Source organism: Meles meles, chromosome 15 (genome assembly GCF_922984935.1).
Source record: "Meles meles chromosome 15, mMelMel3.1 paternal haplotype, whole genome shotgun sequence".
Taxonomy (NCBI): domain Eukaryota; kingdom Metazoa; phylum Chordata; class Mammalia; order Carnivora; family Mustelidae; genus Meles; species Meles meles.
Genome location: NC_060080.1, coordinates 24,623,663 through 24,641,895, shown reverse-complemented (window position 1 = coordinate 24,641,895; position 18,233 = coordinate 24,623,663). Strand labels below are relative to the sequence as shown.

General features: G+C 50.6%; 1 protein-coding gene across 1 annotated transcript in view; it reads left to right on the top strand.

The window, feature by feature from the left end:
- The window catches only part of CAPN13 (calpain 13), an 80,493-nt gene that overhangs the window by 43,963 nt on the left and 18,297 nt on the right, over positions 1 to 18,233 (top strand). Inside the window, exons 8-15 of the mRNA XM_045979788.1 lie at positions 1,226 to 1,311; positions 4,956 to 5,030; positions 6,215 to 6,360; positions 8,037 to 8,176; positions 11,900 to 11,911; positions 14,090 to 14,289; positions 15,317 to 15,353; positions 15,708 to 15,764. Coding sequence (XP_045835744.1) covers positions 1,226 to 1,311; positions 4,956 to 5,030; positions 6,215 to 6,360; positions 8,037 to 8,176; positions 11,900 to 11,911; positions 14,090 to 14,289; positions 15,317 to 15,353; positions 15,708 to 15,764 — 753 coding nt within the window. The remainder of the gene's footprint in view (positions 1 to 1,225; positions 1,312 to 4,955; positions 5,031 to 6,214; positions 6,361 to 8,036; positions 8,177 to 11,899; positions 11,912 to 14,089; positions 14,290 to 15,316; positions 15,354 to 15,707; positions 15,765 to 18,233) is intronic.

Here is an 18,233-nt window from a genome sequence, read left to right as displayed (position 1 = left end):
CCATACCCGAGAGTGGTCTGGGCCCTGGAGCAGCTGTAACCTTTATCTGCTCCCATCTCCAAATTCAGAGCGTGGCATAGGATGAGAACTCTTCTGCGACTTACACCGTGGCCTTGGGAAGATTTCTTAACCTCTCTGGTGCTCGGTTTCCTCCTGTGCAAGACAAGGGTTCTATAAATATCCACTGACAGTTTGAAGGACAGAGGGCGCTCCGGTGACACTGGGCTCCGAGCCCCACCTGCATATGCGGGGTTCTCCTCCATGTGGTGAGACTGCGCTCAGGGCTGTCTCCGCTGCCTCTGGCCTGGAACTACGGAGCAAGTGGGCCACTTCCCTGGCCCCTGCGAGGACTCGGCCTCCACGGATGACCTCAGCACCCATCCGCGTCCAACTACAATACATAACACGCTTTAATTCCTCTCACCAGACTGAGGGCTTCTGGATCTGGGAATGTGGGTTCAAAGGGTTGAGTTCGTTTTGTTGTAACTTATCACGGTCCTGGACTCTGGCCTCCGTGGTCTGATGGAGCCAGCCTCCATATCGGGGGACTAGTGCTGATGGTGCCTGGGGAAGGAAGGAAAGTTCAGGTCATCAAGGTGCCTGCCTGCCTATGGTGGCAGGGTGACGGGGGGCCTGGGGCAGTGCCAGGGTGCAGGTGTGGGAGGGCTAACCTCAGCTGTCTTGACCCCCAGCATGTCCCACTCTTGCTTGAATCAGCCTCCTCCGTATTCTCGCTCAGGACCACGTGGTGGAGACCCCAGCACAGCTCCCAGTGCACCGCGGGCAGGAGAGCAGCTGCATCTGTGGAACAGAGATGCTGGTGTGGGGGGGGGGGGTGGGCGGGGAACAAAGCCTGCAGGAGGTTGGGGACCCATCAAGATCTCCCCTCTGCAGCCCGCGGCAACGTCCTGTGCTATGTATCTGCTATTACATCTCAGCCCACCCACGTTCCAGGAGGTCTCAGCGGGAATGATGAAGCTGTGTCTGCCCTTCGAGGTGCTGAGCAGAAGGAGGGGCCGTTTTCTCCTCCCTCATTCCAACTCCGTGCAGGCAGCACAGAGACATTGATTTTTTTTTTTTCCTTTCAATTTTTTTTCTGGCTGCAGCCAAATGAGGTCAGAAGTTAAATTAGTCCTTGGAGGTAAAAAGCAGCTGCATTCATATCCCCTCTTTCTGCTGACTTTTGCTGGAGAGCATTGACGGGCTCTTTTTCTGTTCTTTGCAGATTCAGTCCTGGAGGGGCTGGGAAGATCTTATCCGCCTGTGGAACCCCTGGGGACGCATTGAATGGAGAGGACGCTGGTGTGATGGGTATGGCTTCCAAAAACCTCTCTCCAGCCTTCCTGAGGGCCTGGTGTGCCAAGAGCCCCTGCCCCAGGAGGGCGGCCTCTGTCTCAGCTGCTACAGATCTCACTGTCCATTTCATACTTGTGTGTGGCTGTCAGTCCACCTCCCATTCCCATGATGCCATTTGCCAGGCATCTATTAGACCCCTACTGTGTGCTCCCTGCACACAGTATACTGTGTATATACTGTGTTAGGGGTATACTGTGTTAGGGGTGCTGTGGGATATGTACAGATGACAAGACCCGGTGTCTACCTCCCAGAAGGTTACAGTTTAACCACTGTGAACCTACTTACCCAGAATTACTTGTTTTTTTAAAGGGTTGGGGAAGGAGGCGGACATATGTTAAGTCCTACTTGGCAGAGAGAAATGGAGAGAAGGAGCCTCATCCCATAAGGGATCCCATGGGATTTTTATCCTGATGACACCATAAGGAAAAGACTTCATTCCTGGGGGAGTTGGAGAACTGAGCCAAAGTTCTGGCTGCCTGGGTTGTCCGTCCTCCCTGCTGATCTGGACTCTGATGTATAATCAGTGTTTGGACTCACACCTTGCTCGCGTAGGAGGAGTGAATGGAGCTGAGTGAGTGTCAGAGGCCCCTTGGCCATGTGCCACATGGCTGCACTCTGCCCCAGCTGGCCAGTGGGGACACAGCTGTGTGCTCAGTGGTTCCCTGGAGCCAGGCTAACATTTCCAAGCTGCCAAGAAGACTGATCCCTGGTCCCCATCCTTTGCTAAGAATGAGACAGCTGTCCCTAGAGGGCCAGCTGGGGACAGGTTACCTGCTCCTCGGGCAGCCAGCAGGGCAGGTGGAGGCAATGGTGGAAAGAGAATAAGACCTGAAAAGAAATGCCGAGCATTCAAACAGACAGGTGAGCGGCACCCGACAGCAGTGAAAGTCAGCACAGGGAGAAGCGAGTTCTGGAAGACAAATGCAGAGTTGGCCAGCGTCCCTGCCCTACTTCCAGGCTGCCCAGAAGCCGACCTGATGCCACAAGTCAGGCTATGGCAGGGCCCACTCTGATCGTCTTTGAGCCCCAACAGCTGGTGTGTGCCTGCTCAACATGGACACTCGTCAAATGGAACATGAACACACATTGAAGCTGGGGGTAGAAAGGGGGAGCAAGCAACATGAATTCATAGAATGAACCTGGTGGGACCTCAGATGCCCCCCTGGAGAACAGAGCAGCTGAACCCCCTCCCCAGAAGGGGAATGACATTACAATACCATGAACCATGAACAGTGTTGCATTTTCACTCACTGTTCCCCCTTCTCATTTATCTTGCCTCTAAGCCTCCTTCCTTCCTTTGCCTCTTCCAAAGTAAACCTTAGCAACTTCTGGCCTTTGCCAGTTCTCTTTCTCAGTCACGACCCCAAGCTGCCAGTATGGCCCAGGGGCCGATGTGATTAACAGAATCCCTGACTCAGGGCTGGCTGCTGGGGTTGGAGGCGGGAAGGGCGAATGTCAGTGACACGTTTGCCTGGGGCGGGAGATGAGGCAACAGATTCAACCTCGCCTCCTGTGTTAAATATCTCATGACTGGTGAAGGCAGCGAGGCACCAGGCATTAGGGAAGAGTTTCCCATGGGCTGACATGTTCAGGGCAAGCTTCACAGGTAGAGTCGAACTTGAGTTCAAGCAGGGAAAAAATAAAGGATCACCAGGTGGGCAGGGATGTGCAGACCACTGCGCTGAGCCAGGAAGGCTTAGGGTGTGTTCAGAGTCAACAGAGGAACCCGGGAGAGAAGTGCTGGGAGCTGGCACCAGAGAGCCCAATGGCAGCTTGGGAAGTTGGGTTTCCACCCCATGGGCGTGGGATTTCTGAGACCCTTCAGGAGGGCGAGACTCATGCAGAGCAGGGACTGGGGAGGTGGGCCAGGCCGTGCTAGCTGTGAGGGTCACATACCTGGCTGTGCTTGGGTTCACCAGGTCCCCCCAGAAGCAGAGCCATTAGAAAGTGACAGGTGATCAGATGATCACCATCTCCCTGCTTTCCAAGGAATGGAGAGGGATGGAGAGAGCCGGATGGTCTAATATCAGCCATAATTGAAATTTCAGGCGCACACACTTAAAGGCAAACTTGCATGAATCAATGGCATATTGATTTACACTACATTTATTTTCCCTTACACACTGCAGAAAATGTAATTATCACTTAATTATAAAATTGCCATTTTACAATAACACATCTGACTGGCTCAGCCTACGGCCCGAAGCCTGGGTGGTGGTCCCTTCCTTGCTCTCCCGGCACAGAGCTGACCCAGGTCCTCCAAGAAAGATGCAAACCACTCCTAGAGAGAGATCAGTGACACATTGTGCCTCTGGGGGCTGTTGCTTATGAGCCTGTCTCTGCTATGGGGAGCAGGTTGAAGACGGGACAGCTGCTCGCTTCTGCCTGTGAGGGCCTCCTCCTCTACCACACACCCTAGGACCAGCTTCTGGAATACATTACCCTAGGGAACTGGGCAACTTTATTCATTAGGCACGTTGAGAACTATTGCATGTCTGAGTGTCCAGGCAGTGGGTTCGCTCCTGGGATGACGTGATGGTGAGAGCACGTCACTGAGCTCGTGGAGCTCAGAGTCCAGGGAGGGATGGTGAGAAAAAAAGAAGCACCAGAAACACGGGGTCCCAAGTGCTGAGGCAGGAGTGGTATGGCTGCCATGTGCGTTCTGAGGAAGGGCAAGGACTCTTAAGGTGGTTTGGGAGCACCATGGGGGGACAAGCAGGGTTTCCAACAGAGATGGCTTTTAGAAGGAAAGCTGAGTGACATCCTCAGGTTACAGGGCTCAAAGGAGGAAGAACATCCCAGGCAGAGGGAGCCTCACCGCGAAGGCCAGGGCAGACCAGGACAGGTATTTCCAAGGAGATGAAGACGTTCATGTTCTGAGCACAGAATTTCAGTGTGGGGTGTGTGGGGGAGTGGGGAGCTGCTCTGGGAAAGGAGAGGGAGGCAGAGGCCAAGGTTCTGTTTCGGGAGCTTGAACTTCATCCTGAGAGGACAAGGGAACCCCTGATGTGTTTTAAGCGTGGAGATGTCAGAATCTGATTTCTGTTCTAGAAAGATCATTTGGATGGCCATGTGGATAGCAGATAGGGAAATGGGAAGGACTGCTTGGTGGGAGACTAGTGGGAAGTCCAAAAAGGGGATGAGGGTTCGTGAACCGGGAGAGTAGCAGGAGGAATGGAAGCAAGCCGATGGCTTTGAGAGGGGTTTCGGAGGTGGAATTGTAAATCACCATGACTTGGCCGTTGCTTGCCTGTGGCGGGCTGAAGGGAGGAGTGGCTTCTTGCAATTCTGCTCTGGCACTGGGAGAAGGCAGAGGGCAGTTTGGGATAGGCTGGTTTCCCGGTCACTATGGCCTCTGGTGGAGATGTGGCTTTGCCCGTAGCTTCTATCCATCTAACACTCAGGAAAGAGAATCTGGCTGGATACCATTTGGAAGCCACCAGCATACAGACAGTGACAGATTCTGTCACTAGGTAGAATGACTCCCTCCACCCGCACCCCGAAAAGTCGTGGAGGACAAGCCTCCTGCTGGGGCACGTTTTGCAGAGATGCAGTCCTTCAGGAGCTCTCAACCCTGTGGTCTGTGTTTCCACGCTCAGGTCTTTGGAATGGCAGAAAATCCCTGAACAACAAAGAAGACAGCTGTATGAGAATAAGGAAGATGGCGAGTTTTGGTATTTTTCTTTTAAAACTACATTTTAAAGCTTTACCTATTGCCCACACCCTCAATCCCTACCCCTTTTCCTAAACCTTGGTGGGACTAGGGATTAGCTTTGCAGAGACCTAGGTAGAAGGAGACTATTTCTTTTTTTTTCCACCAAGACACACAAGCATTGGATGGGAAATTATTTGTGTGCTTTCTCTCTGTGTGAAAGGGATTTCATTTCTGAAATACTGGAACTTCCAGGAAATGTTAATGGTAAAGGGAATGTTGGCCCCCAAGCTTTGAAATCAATAGTTTCCCAGAAACCAGGATGCCTGGTTATCACCTCTGTGTGTCAGGACCCACAGTATCCCCCTGGAGCTCCACAGTCTTCCAAAAGAGCAATTCGGTCTTAATCTCCCAGCCCTGACTCTAGAGCTCTGGCTGAGACATCCGTGTCCTCGCCCAGCAGCTATGGAGGACCAGATTTTTAAAAAACACATTCTCAGCCATGTGCTCACATCTTAAAGGATAATAAGACATTTCCCTGAGAGGTTACATTGTTTGCTTAGTAACATATTCAAATGGATTTAGCATGTGTGAAAAGGAGACCGGGTCTATGAATCAAGAAGCAGAGAGACAAATGTAAATTAGAAGGGAAAAATATTGCCAATATCTCTACTTTGATCACAGTAGAAGGGGGGATTTTATTTTTCTTCTTATTTTTTGCCCTTGTTTAAAATTTAAATTCATTTAGCCATAAAGCACATCATTAGTTTCAGGTGTAGTGCCCAACAATTTGTCAGTTGCGGATAACGGGATGAGCACTGGTTGCCAGTACAAGGTGGGATTTTAGATGTTGAGACCATTTTATTCTGATAAGGATCTCAACAATGAGTTTGGTGGAGGGTCCGAGGAAACAGTCATTTTCCTGGCACCACGTGGGACGCAGAGTAGAGAGAGACAACAGCCATCCTTCACGGCCATGAGAGGGACTTGCAGAACCTGGAATTTTATTCAGTCCTGTCCTCCCGACCACAGGAGGGAAAAGTATCCTTGACAGTGAGTGAGGCAGGCTGAGGCTCTGGTCTTTGGGTAGGACAGGGGTAAGTCCATGAATACTGGAACTGACAGACAAAGGTGGACTGGAGTGAAGGGCACCGCCACCCTAGGGACGAAACCAGTAAAATGATGTTTATAATCTGCTCATAACAGGATGTCATGTCAAGATTTCCGAGACAACTTCTCCTGCCTGCTTATATGTAACCAATTTCCAGTCGGTCTAAACCAAGGAAATGTGCCTCATGAAAGATGGTCCCGGATGATGTTGAAGAACAGTACAACTCCAGGAAATACCACAGGTAGTTATGATGTTGGCAATTCTTCTGACAGATGGAAGCAGCCAGCCCTAGCCGTGCCCTGGCTTCCAGTCTCAGTGGCCTTTGATTCTAGACCATCAGCCTGAACTTGAGAGAAATCTTCCAGTCTAAAGGGACAGTAGCTGTTCTCCAAGGGAAACAGTTGCTGGTGGGCTGGGTGGGGGAATCTCATGTGGGCCTCCCCTTCCCTGTCATGCCCTCCCACAATCCTACTCACCTACACCTGCCTCCCAGGAGGAGGACGGGCTCACTGCTCTTCAGTAATTACCCAGGACTGGGGAGCTATGGAAAGAACACTAGATAAAAGTCAGGGCTTGGATTAAACCATCACTTTGCCCCATAAAGCACCATCCAGACATAAGAGAATGTTCCTGCCCCACATTGGTGGGTGTATCCTGCCACCGCACCCTGAGATCCCGGAGGTGGGCACCTCAGAGCTGGACTTGGGTTCCCCTGAGATGAATTTTGTTGAGTGTGACCTTGGGAGGGTCACATGTTCTCCCCACACCTCCTGCTCCCCATTTACCACACAGATGGATGAACTAGCTCCCCGTGAACGTGAACCTGAGGATGCTTACACATCCTCGAGAGGGGAAGCTATGCAAACAAGTGTGTGTGTGTGTGTGTGTGTGAGTGTGAGTGTGTGTGTGAGTATGCATGTGTTGCACCTAGACACGACCATTCCCTCTCCTTGGCACCTGCCTGTTGAGAATGGCTTGCTTGAATGACCCCCAGGTTTCCCTATTTTCAACCTCCAGGATCTTCACCCTCTGGTCAGAGAACCTAGGCACCAGGAGGCCATGGGTGGACTCTAAGGAATTTCCCAGTCACACTTGGGCAACTGACTGACCTTCCAGAGCCTGTGACTGACCTTCCAGAGCCCAACTGACTGTGGGGCCAAAGTTCCCTTCCCTGGATATAGCGCATATCAATGAACTATGCAAAATGATACACTGGGGCTATTCTTAGATATTCTTCTCTTGGAAAAGAGGGAAGGGAGCCAGCAAGAAAATACCCACTGGGCACTTCTAGGTACCCTTGAATGCATCATCTTGTTCAACCCTCACAAGGAGGAGCCTCTGTGCTTTCCTATTCCCCTCTCAGAGCTTCCCAACCTGCGACCCTGCTGATGTGCATTCATTCCTCTCTATCTTGACTTGTCTTCATTCTTCTATGTATTTGAATCTACCTTAATTAGTCGCCTTAGTTCTGTCTCTTGCTCTGGCTCTGATGAGCACACCTGGGTAGTAGAGTACCGTGAGTGGCCATCCCTCCGCCTGTTTGTTTCTGTCTCCATTGGTGCTTGGGGATTAGCATTTCGGGGATCTGATGGTTATCACCAATGCACAAGCTCATACATAACTGAGAATTCTGACATTCCACTTATGATAAAAATAGCCCTCAACTTTACAGTTAAGGAAATATTTTCTTCCTTGTTGTTAAGAGGAGGAGACAGAGGTTCACAAAATGAAGAAGCTTGTGCAACAACTGGTAACTGTGGGGACCAGGACCCAAAGCCTTAGGTCTCCAAATCCAGAGTTCCTAACACAAGCCACAAGAACTTTCTGAACCAGCATGGCTCTGGTCTGGCAATGGCCCTGGTCTAGGAGCTTTAAAGAAGCCAAACTGAGCTCCAATGACAATTCTTTCTCATGCAGAAGGACTTCCGAGGGACACGCAGCACGTCTTCTCTGTGCCAGAGGGCATGGAAAGCAACAATGCCATCATATCCATCAACATCATCCTGCAAAATTTAAAGGCAAAAGACAGATTTCCACTAAGCCTCAAGGTGTTCAAGGTAAGGCGACCTGCATCAGGGCTTACCTTTTCAGACAGTTGTGCATTCCTTGGGCAGAGAGAGCAGCTGACCAGTCTGGGAGATTTCACTGAACTACCTCAGAGATCAAACCCAAAGGGCCCTAGACTTCACCTTGTTCAACTCTAAAATTACAGGAAAACCTGGGCCTCACAGGAGATCAGTCTTGACCAGGCTCACAGTGGGACACGCCTCCTTCTGGTGTCACTTAGCATTTCCTGGTATGCTGCAGGCTTAGATGCTTGTCAGCCAAAAAGTAGTCCGGTCCAAGACCAGCTGTTGTAACAATGCAGGTTCCTGGGACCATCCCAAACCTTCTGAATCTGAACAGAGTCTGAAAATCCACCTTGTAACAAGTTCCCTGGGTGCTGTTTATGTGCAGGACAGTTTGACACTCATTGACTAAACTTTGGGAGGAGTTTAAGCAAAAAAACAAACAAACAAATCCTATAAAACCAGGAGGCATGTTTTTCTCTTATATTTAAACCAAAATCCAGTCATAGCTTGGTGGTTGGCTTGCAAGCATCTGCTTGGCCATTCATCCAAGGTCAGATTTTCCTCCCCCCCGGCCTCCCCTCCCCCCATGGAACTCCCAACAAGCTTCGCAGTTCCTGGGGTACCATCTTTCCACCCACAGGTCTTCACACACACCCCTGTGAGGAGGTCATCAGGGAGTTCGTTTTTTAAATACAACTTAAAAGTGTTGCAAAAGAAAATCTGATACCTCTGCTCCCACTTGCTTTAGCAGCTAATTTAATGCATCCCAAAGATAAAGTGAATGGTTCTTAAATCATATAGTCCGCACCCTCTCTGGACTAAGGTAACTAAGATCCCACAACCATCAAATGCTGGGGTTCCCTGTCTTTATGGTAGGACTGAAGGGACTGAGGCTTAGCAAGTGGAGGGACAAGGTCAGAGTTAATGGCAGAGCTGGGAATTGGGCAGCAGCTGTCCCCAAGCCTTCAGTCAAACATAGCCATCACCTCTGTGGCTGGGGCTCTGAATTTAGCATCTCTGGGAATAATGTCCATTCCTGTTCACTGACTGAAGGCAACAGCCAGAACCCCAGGTCAGCCCATGTGTGCCGGGCAGGGCTCCTGGGTACCCTGCTCACACTGGAGCAGTCTTGAGTCCTGGTTGTAGTTCACGCCAGTGAGAAGGCTTCCCACAGTGATACCGTGTTTCAGAGTTTGAAGTGTGTTCACATTCATTGCCTCAAAAACCATTTTTATAGATGTGGAAGTCAAAGCTGAGAGAGCGTAAGCGACCCGCCCAAGGTACAGTGAGGAGGTGATGGGAAAGTACTTGATACCAGAACTCCTGGTCCCAGGTTCCGGCCTCTCAGCGGGGCTTAGATGCTTGCTTTCCTCATGATGCTCACAGCTTGAAGGAAAACAATGATTCCAGCTCTCGAAGGAGGAGAGCTCTTTGGGTTCTGTTCTAACCATGTTTCTACTTCCCAGTTTCGTGAAATGAATGGGAAAGAAATGGTTGGGGTTTGGCACAGCACTTCCGAGGTGTCTAAAACCTGCTGAGGCCACCAAAGAACATTGAAAGATGCAGCAGTGGACGGTTGTCATTGTCCTCACCACCCAGCACCTGAACACTCTTCCACATGGGGGAAGGCAGGGCCTAGTGTCCCACCACAGCAACCAAAGAGGCCAAATATTTTCTCCCCCCAGACCCTGGATGCAAAGGGGTAGATGCGTGAGCCAGGCTTGTCCAAAACGGTGCTCCTCTCATGCCCACCTCCCCCATCCCCAGAATCTTGGTCATTCTGGGTTTGGACTCTTGAGGTGGGACCAGCCAAAGGATTATCCACAGCAAATCTTGGGGCCCGGCTGCATCCATGCAGGGAGACCCTGTCTATCGCTCTCCACCCTGCTTCCCACCCACTTTCCCAGCTGCATTCTCTAGACTTCTCATAAATGACTTTTGCTCATCCCACCCTGGTTGGTTTCCTTTGCTTCCCGCCAAGAATCCCAAGTGATTCGGGTGCATTCTGAGAGGACTCTCATTCTCAGAGTCTCCTAACTTACCTCTGAGAAGAACAAAAGAAAGGGGAAGGGAGGGAATTGAGGCATCTGGTCTACCCAGCCAGGCCTGAATATTTCTCTCTCTCATGATGAGAGAGTAGCAGGAGAGGGTAGTCCTGCTGCTCTCTCCTGATGAGGATTACTGCCCTTTTCTGATGGGAGACAGAAGCCCAGAGAGGGAAAGAGGGCTGCCTCAGTGCACAACTAGGGATGATGGTCCCATTGCCATTTATGAGTCTGGTGCCGCAGAGCTGGACATCACAACAGGCTTGTGTTAACTGATTTTCCTGAAATCTTTAGAGTTCACAAATCTTTAAAATTGTGCCTGGCACAATTGTAATCCTACCTATTCTTAAATGCTGCCAAGCCCATCTGTCTACTCTTCAGCCTGAGATGCATTTCGCTAAAAGATGCATCTTCGCTAAAAAGGCACTCAGACCTGTGGTCTCCGCAGGCTCCCTGGAGGTTCCAGTGGAGCTTTCAGGATCCTGATTGAGTTAAACACAAAAGAACTGTCCAGACTACAGCAACTCAAGAGACACTTGGGTTTCTTTCACAGTTTAGCTGAGAAACACGCTCTGTGCAAGCCAGCCACCAGACTCTCAGAAGTCTGCAGGGCTCTGCTGGTGTTTGTGTGTACATGCTGCTTGTATGACCGCTACATACAGTGCTCTGGTCCTTGCATGGTCCCGTGACTCCCAACTCCTATGGGAGCACCGTTCTCCTTCCATCATAACAAACACAGGTGGTGTACCAGTAGGTGGGGAGAAAGGACAAGGGTGGACAAGCCATTTCACCTTCACCCCAAACCTCCCTGCTCCAAGGCTGGAACTTTCCCCCTCCCTTCCGGCTCATTCTTAGTCTCCAGAGAAGTCTGCCTGGACAAATCAAGTGGTCTGTGCACATGGTTGTGGGGGACTGGAGGGTAGGATCAGTAGGGGAAATAAACCAAAACCCCACACCAAGAGTGGATGACAGTGTTGGGCAGTGGGTCGCAAAGCAGCTTACCCTCTTCCCACCTCCGCTCCTTACACTGCTGGGAATGTTTCCACATCCATAAAACAGGGTCTCAGGGTCTGCTTTCAGGGTTACAGGGAAGCACCTTACGCATGGCAGGGTGGCTTAAAAATGGGCCTGCATCTCAGTATTTCCTTCTGCCACATGGAAAGACAGAATGTAGGTATTTCCCTACTCAGACACACATGTACATTCCCTACAAACACCGGGAGGCCTAGAACAAATTCCCGCCATGTTTTACAGGGGCGTGGTGGAATAAAAGAAATTTCCTCGCATTGGAGCTCCTGATGCTGGGAACTGACATCTGACCTCGTGTCTGTCTTACCCCGACCCTTTCGACATCTCTCTCTTCCCTTGATTTTATCACCGTTGCTATAAAGAGTAACCACACGTGACTGAGCTCACAAAGGGAGAATCTCCGCGCCCCCCCTCATTTCCTTCCCCCTTGAGCTCCCTACAGCCTACAACAGGTCAGGTGTTCTCTTCGCATCTCCGCACGGGGAATGAGTAATGCTCCCATTCCGTGGGGTGTGCAGGGAACAGGCTGACCATAGGAAGAAGGAACACAGGGCCTGGGGCCAGGCTGCTGGGATCTGCTTACCTTTGTGTTTTGGTTTAGGCTCCTGAACCTGTCTTTTTTTCTTCCCTGCAGGTCGACTCCCAGGTATGACTCAGCGACTTCTCATGCCTGTGTTCCTGTGCGTTGGTAAACCTTCACGCCCCTTCCAACACCCCTATCTTCAGCACATCTCTTGCTGTTCCGTGGCTGCAAATTTAGTCTTGGTCTGTCTGTAACCGATACAGACTTAGAATCTCCAAACAGATCAACCGTGCGGGACATATTTTTGCTGTCCTGGTCGAAAGGTTGGACCCCTCGAACTGTTCTTTGCTTTGAAATCGAAGAGGGGCTGCAACCAAGAAAACATCCTTGAGAATTTGGCCTCTGATAGATAAGACTGATGTAGGCAGTTCTTTCCTCTTTAAGAAGCAGAGCTAATGGCATCTTGGGGGACGTTATCTTCCTATTCTTTGTGAGCCCCTGAATCCACCACAAACGGGGTGAGCCCTCTGCAAATGGACCTGCAGGCCATAGCTAGCTTCTCTTACAACCAAATTGCCACCTCTCCTGAGCCAGTATGCTGGCTTGGCGTTGGTACAGGGTGATTTAAGAGTAAGGATGGAGGACAGATGTAGTCCCAGGCACACAGACCAGTTAAATGGATGTGGGCTCTGCGGGGCTATGGCTGCCAGGTGAAGTGTGTGTGCTGGGGACCAAGGATGTAGCCGCAGCCAACAGGGGATACCCATACCATGCTTCTGGTCCAGGGAAGCTCCTTTAGGCCTTTCCAGGGGTGCCCCAACAGGTAGACAGAGGCCAGGACAGGGGGTCTCTGAGCAGGAATTCAGAAGCCCAGGAAGAAACTGGGTAGCAAGGCAGCCATTGACACCAATGACCCTGCCACAGAGCTGGGTTCAGGATCTGATCTTTATTTCCAGCACCCAGGTCATGGGAGTAGAATTTCTGGAAGGGCTTCGAGGGAGGCACCCGGGTGCAAGGGACAAATCTCCAGAGCTGGAGAGAGGAGTGGGGATTTGACCCAGGACAAGGCACAAGCCCCATCCCTAGAACTACAGGGTCAAGTCGGTGTGCAAATAGACCTGCAGTAATTGGATGCTGGGTCTCTGTGCGCAAGACCAAGAGCACCAAGAGCCTCCCATCGCGCCACATACTCACACTTTTGCCTGCCACTGAGCAAGCCTGCTCTGGGGGATAGGGAGCCCGGACAAGGCTGCAGAAGTCCAATGGAGAGAGGAGGGCAGGGCAGCAGGGAAGCAGGGGAATTCTGGGTTGTAGGAGGCCCACACTCTTCTATACATAGTGCCTCCCCATGCGTACATGCGTGTGCTTACACACACACACACCCAGAGCCACAGGACAGTGCTGGTTTCTGGAGAAGAATCATTCCCATCATTGCTTTTGCCAGAAGGGCTCACACAACTCAGACTCCAAACCTGCTGGGGCCGCTGTTAGCATCAGCAAAATCACCTTGGAGGCTGCACCCAGCCGTGGCTGCCTACCTGAGACGGTGACGGGTCTCCTGTCTCATCTTATAGACCAGCCCCGCTCCCACCCCCTGAAAAGAAACTCCCCCTTTCTCCCTGTTGCTCTCCAAGGCAGAGCTCACAAATAATCATTTCACGCTGCGTAACCACTCTAAATGGAATCCCCGTGCTCGACTGTATTGGGGAAAATTTATATAGTAAGGGGTTTTTATTATGTAATATGTATGTGACATCTGGTAATGGGAACTGCATTATATTTATTGTTTTGTCTCTAAGAAAATATTGAAAGAAAAGGAAAATGATCAGAGCCCATTATTCTCCAATGAGAAGAAATTCCGGGGCTCTGCTGGGAAGACAAAATGGAGGGAATGAAGGAGTTTAGCTCTGCAGAGCTACACAGTCCAAAGAGTCCTGTAGAAGGTTCAGGAGAGAAGGGGCATCAGGGGCTCCAGAAGTAATTCAGTTTTGGGACAATTTCCTTGGTTTCCATGGAAGTCTTTATAAGCAGAGAGAGAAACCCCTAAACCCAGGATTCTGTGGGATTTAATGAAATAAAACCAGGTACCGTATTTTTTTCTGCATTCATTGTGGTGTCAGCACCTATATTAAATACTAGTCTGAATTTTGTGGCATTCTGAAAATCCAGGTAAGCATTGTCTCCCTTTTCAGGGCCTGTAATGCAGTTTTGGTGAATGGAGAGAGGTCTGGAGGGTCTCTCTTGGGGTCTGGGTCCACACAACCCATGGGGCTTTCTAACCATCTTCCTGTTTTCCTCCAGTTCCAGTCCTTCCAGGAGTTGCCACCCACCTTCTTTTCTAAATTCAGAAATGCTATCGAGGGCATAGTTTTCAAAACCAAGAGTAACCTCACTAAGCGCTTCAGTCTGAGGCCTGGGACCTACGTGGCGGTCACTTCTGCCCACCATGAAGCTGTTGAGTTTTTGCTCCGAATCTTCCTGAAAATACCAGAGGGCAACAGGTACAGAAACTTTGGACTTCTGAATGTTTGATTTCGCTTAATTTTATAAAAACCCATGGCATCATCTTGGGAAGCAGCTACTGTGTCAAAAGGAGACATGGCAGGGCCTTGTTCGCAAGAAGCTCACCACGAAGGGTGGCGAGAGAGTCTGAACCAACAAGGAGACCATGAACAGGTTGGGGCCGTTGCTCAGCCAAAGTGCAGAGTTACATGGGAGGACAGAGGAGAGGGACCCACCTCAGGCAAGAGGGATTGAGGAACGCCTCTTAGAGACAATGGCATTTGAGCTAGTCCTTGATGGAAAACGTAGTCTGATGTTTGAAGGAAAAGGTAAGGCAGGTAGAAGAAAAAAAGCATGAGCAGAAGCAGGGACAGGGGTGAGCCCAGGGCCGGTTGAATTACAGGCAATGTCAGCCACACACACAGGAAGGTTGTCCGTGGCGGGCGTGGCGGTTGTCTGAAATGTGACCGGAGCGGAGGGGCGGGGTGCATCCAGGAGACAGTGAAATATGGGCCTGAAAGACAGAGTCCAGTGGTGGAGAGTCTTTAGTGCTAAGTCAGTGGTCAAGCCTGGGGTCAGCAAGTACACATCCTGCTGGGCACCTTAGCCCCGGTTGGGCATGAGGCAGACATCGCTGCAGTCACGGCCATCTTTCCAACTGAGCAGGGGTGGTGCCTCAGTCCAGTCTGCCAGGTAGCCACTGCTCCACCGAAGTTGGGACATGAGACCAAGCTTATCTGCCGTCTTGGCAGTGGGGGTCACTGTACGTGTGTGTCCGGTTGTGCAAAGAACCGTTTGCTAAACGGTCTGCAGACCAGATGACGGCCGGTCAAAAGACCGGACACGTGGTGATGGTGCTGAGCTGTCTGCTGTCATGGCTGCCCCTTCACATCCCTCTGTGCTGAGGGTGCTTCCCTCAGATCCTTGGTGTAAATGTCCAATGCCACCCTAGGTTGTCCTCCACTGCAGTCTTCCTTTAAATAGTGAGTCATTCATCCTTGTCCCACTGTTTCCCTGCTTTTCTAGGAACCTGGGCAGCAATTTCAACCTTACGGGACTAAAGGTGGGTATGTGAAGGTTTGACTGGCAGGCTTCATTGGCTGCATCCTATCCCCAAGAACTTCTGTCTCCTTCTTACCTCACTGACTGATGAAAATAGAGACACCATAATGAGCCAATGAGGCTCCAAGGGGCAGGGCAGAGTGGAAAAGACCAAGCCTCCAAGGTCAAGCTGGAAACAGTCATCTTCCTTCCACAAATTTTGGTGTTCTCATTCTCCTGCAAGTTTTATCTGATTGCTGGAGGAAGCCTCTGTCTCAGATCCAGGTGTGGGGAATGGTTCTCTTGCCTTTGTTGCACCAGACAGATAGCTTCTTTCCCCATAAATTTTATATTGACAATTTTTCCTTTGATCCAGGCGAGTCTTCCGGAAAATGGCTCCCAGGAAAGCATCTTCCACAAATACGCTCAACAGGTACAGTACCCAGCATGGGGACGAGTGATGGAGGGACCCCAGGCCCTTATCAGGATACAGAGAAGAAAAGTGACTTGGTGGGTCATTTTATCAGCCTCTCTCCCTGAATGTCTCCAGAACTGATCTGGCTTCCAAACACTGGAGAGAAGTGGCACCCTAGCTGGGTGACATCCGGGCTGGAAAGCAGACCTTGGTGAGGGTGGGGCTCATGCCAGGGGGGGGTGGTATTTTTAAATCTTTAAACAAGTAATTGTCAATACCCCCTGAAATCTTTCCTTCTGCTCTGCCACCTTCCTTGGCATCATTCCTCCCAGGAGCTAGCCAGCTCCAGAAAGCACCAACGGTGTTTTTCCTGCCAAGCCACCTATGTGCACAGAGGATTTTCTTAATGGTTTAATAAACCGTTATAAAGAACTCCTTGACTTGCCAGGATAAAACAGCTGCCAAGGGCTCTGCACGATGGGCCTTTTGCCATTAATAGTCATGTTGGTTTGGGAAGAGCAAAGTGATAGATAGATGTGGCCATGTGCAGGCTGCCAGTCTTGCGCCAGGCAGAGGCCAAGGACAGGAAGGATGCCAGTCATTTAGAGGGCTGATGGGGAACTAGGAGGCAGCTTAAAAGGGAATTATTCAGGAAGCCTGAGCCCAGAGGGAAAAACAAGGAGAAATGAAGAATGTGCCTGTCATGAGGGGAATATGTTTCAAGGATCCGCTCAATATGGACCTCCTTGACATCAATATGGGCCCAGGATTCAGGTCCACATCTGGGCTGATTCAGAAGACACTTCACTTGATGCAAGACAAGGTCTGCCCAGATGATTATCCCCAGTCTGTGAGCTCCCAAAGCCGGGATGGCATCATATGCATTCCTTGTCCCCAATATCTGTCATTGTCCTTGGCCGGGAGAAGGTGCTCAGTCGATCTGCATTGAATTAAGACAGATTAGCTTCCCCAGAGCAGATGTCCAAACTAAGTTTACTGCCCAAGGCAATCAGCAGGACCTAATTAGGATACCTGAGACCAGGCTTCCTTCAGGGGCAGATGGCAAAGTCCTTGGCATGTTTCAGGCACCTGCACATCGGAAATAAATAATATAATTTGTCATATGACAAATGGTACAGATTCCCTCTAATCAGGGTTTCTCCAAACAACCACCAAATGTCTCCTCATAGAGGGTAACTGGTAGCCCAGATGGGGCCTTTGTAGGAATTAAAATAAAAGACACAGACAGCTTTGTGCCAAGGTGCACAGCTCAGAATTGGAATAGACTGGGCCGCACCCCCTTTTCACCCCCTGGCTGAGCACCCTTGAACAGGGCCCAGCTGTCATCGTTCTGCACAATCTGTGAACTACCCTCAGAGGTTGTATCCTCAAAGGAAAGTTGAAAGCAAAGGCTGGTGTATGCACCCACTCAGTCCTGTCTCCAGATCTCTTGTATTCGTTTAGCCTTAAGGGAATACGATGATGAGCTCCCACTGCCGTCAGTTACCTTCATCAGCCATGACATTGGTGACAGTCCTATAACCCAGGGTCTGCCTGGGAGAAAGGAAGGACATGTTCAGCCTCTGAGCCAAGTCATGCCTGTCTATCCATTTTTCCAACTGGCAAACCTACCGAATACCTAGGACGTTCCAAGCTTTGGGGACACAAAGCATCAGTCCTTGGGGATATTAAGTTGACGTGGTGGAGAGAGACGTGCAATTCTTTGGGTAGTTGTTTAAGGCAGTCTTCATCTCCATTCCTATCCTCATCTCCTCAGACATTTTGGTCCAGGTCAGGAAGTGTCCTAGGATGGAGAGACATGCAGAAGGAAGGAAACATGGCCCATGTCCCAAAGCTACTTGTATCCTAGGAGGTGACTCCACATAAGTCAGAGTTCCTTGCCAACTGCTCTGCAGGTTGGGTGCCATGATTCTTTTGAGGAAAAAACTCTGTCAATAGTGAGCACACAATGCTGGCTTTCCTGACATAACCCAGCCAGTGGGATGTTAGAGGGATGACCTGAGGGCCAATTTCCAATACCGGCCACATGTTCTCCTCAGGGATGTTCAAAGGGGTCCTCCCCAGAGAACAGGCCGAGGAACTGCTTTTGCTTTCAGTGAGGTGGTGAGGCCAACCCTGGGGACAGCGTGTCTGTGGGTCTATGTGATGTGTGTTCTCAGAAGAACCCAACGAGACCCCTTCTTCCACCTGACCCAGCTCCGCTCTGCAAAGCCAGCTGCTGAGGGACCTCACTCTGGCACCTTCCCCCATGGGGAGCCCTCCCTGAGTGCGGATGGCACATAGCCCCTTCAGCTCTCACCGGCCTGAAACGGGAGAAACGGCTGCACTCGGCACAGCTCGGCTTCTCTGTGGGATCATCGTGGAAGGCACTTCCCCACCAGACTGCTCAGTGTCCCTAGGAGAAAACTGAATGCAGTTCACAACTTCAGAAGATCAGGCTGGGAAAAGTTTCTCTCCCCTCAGCCT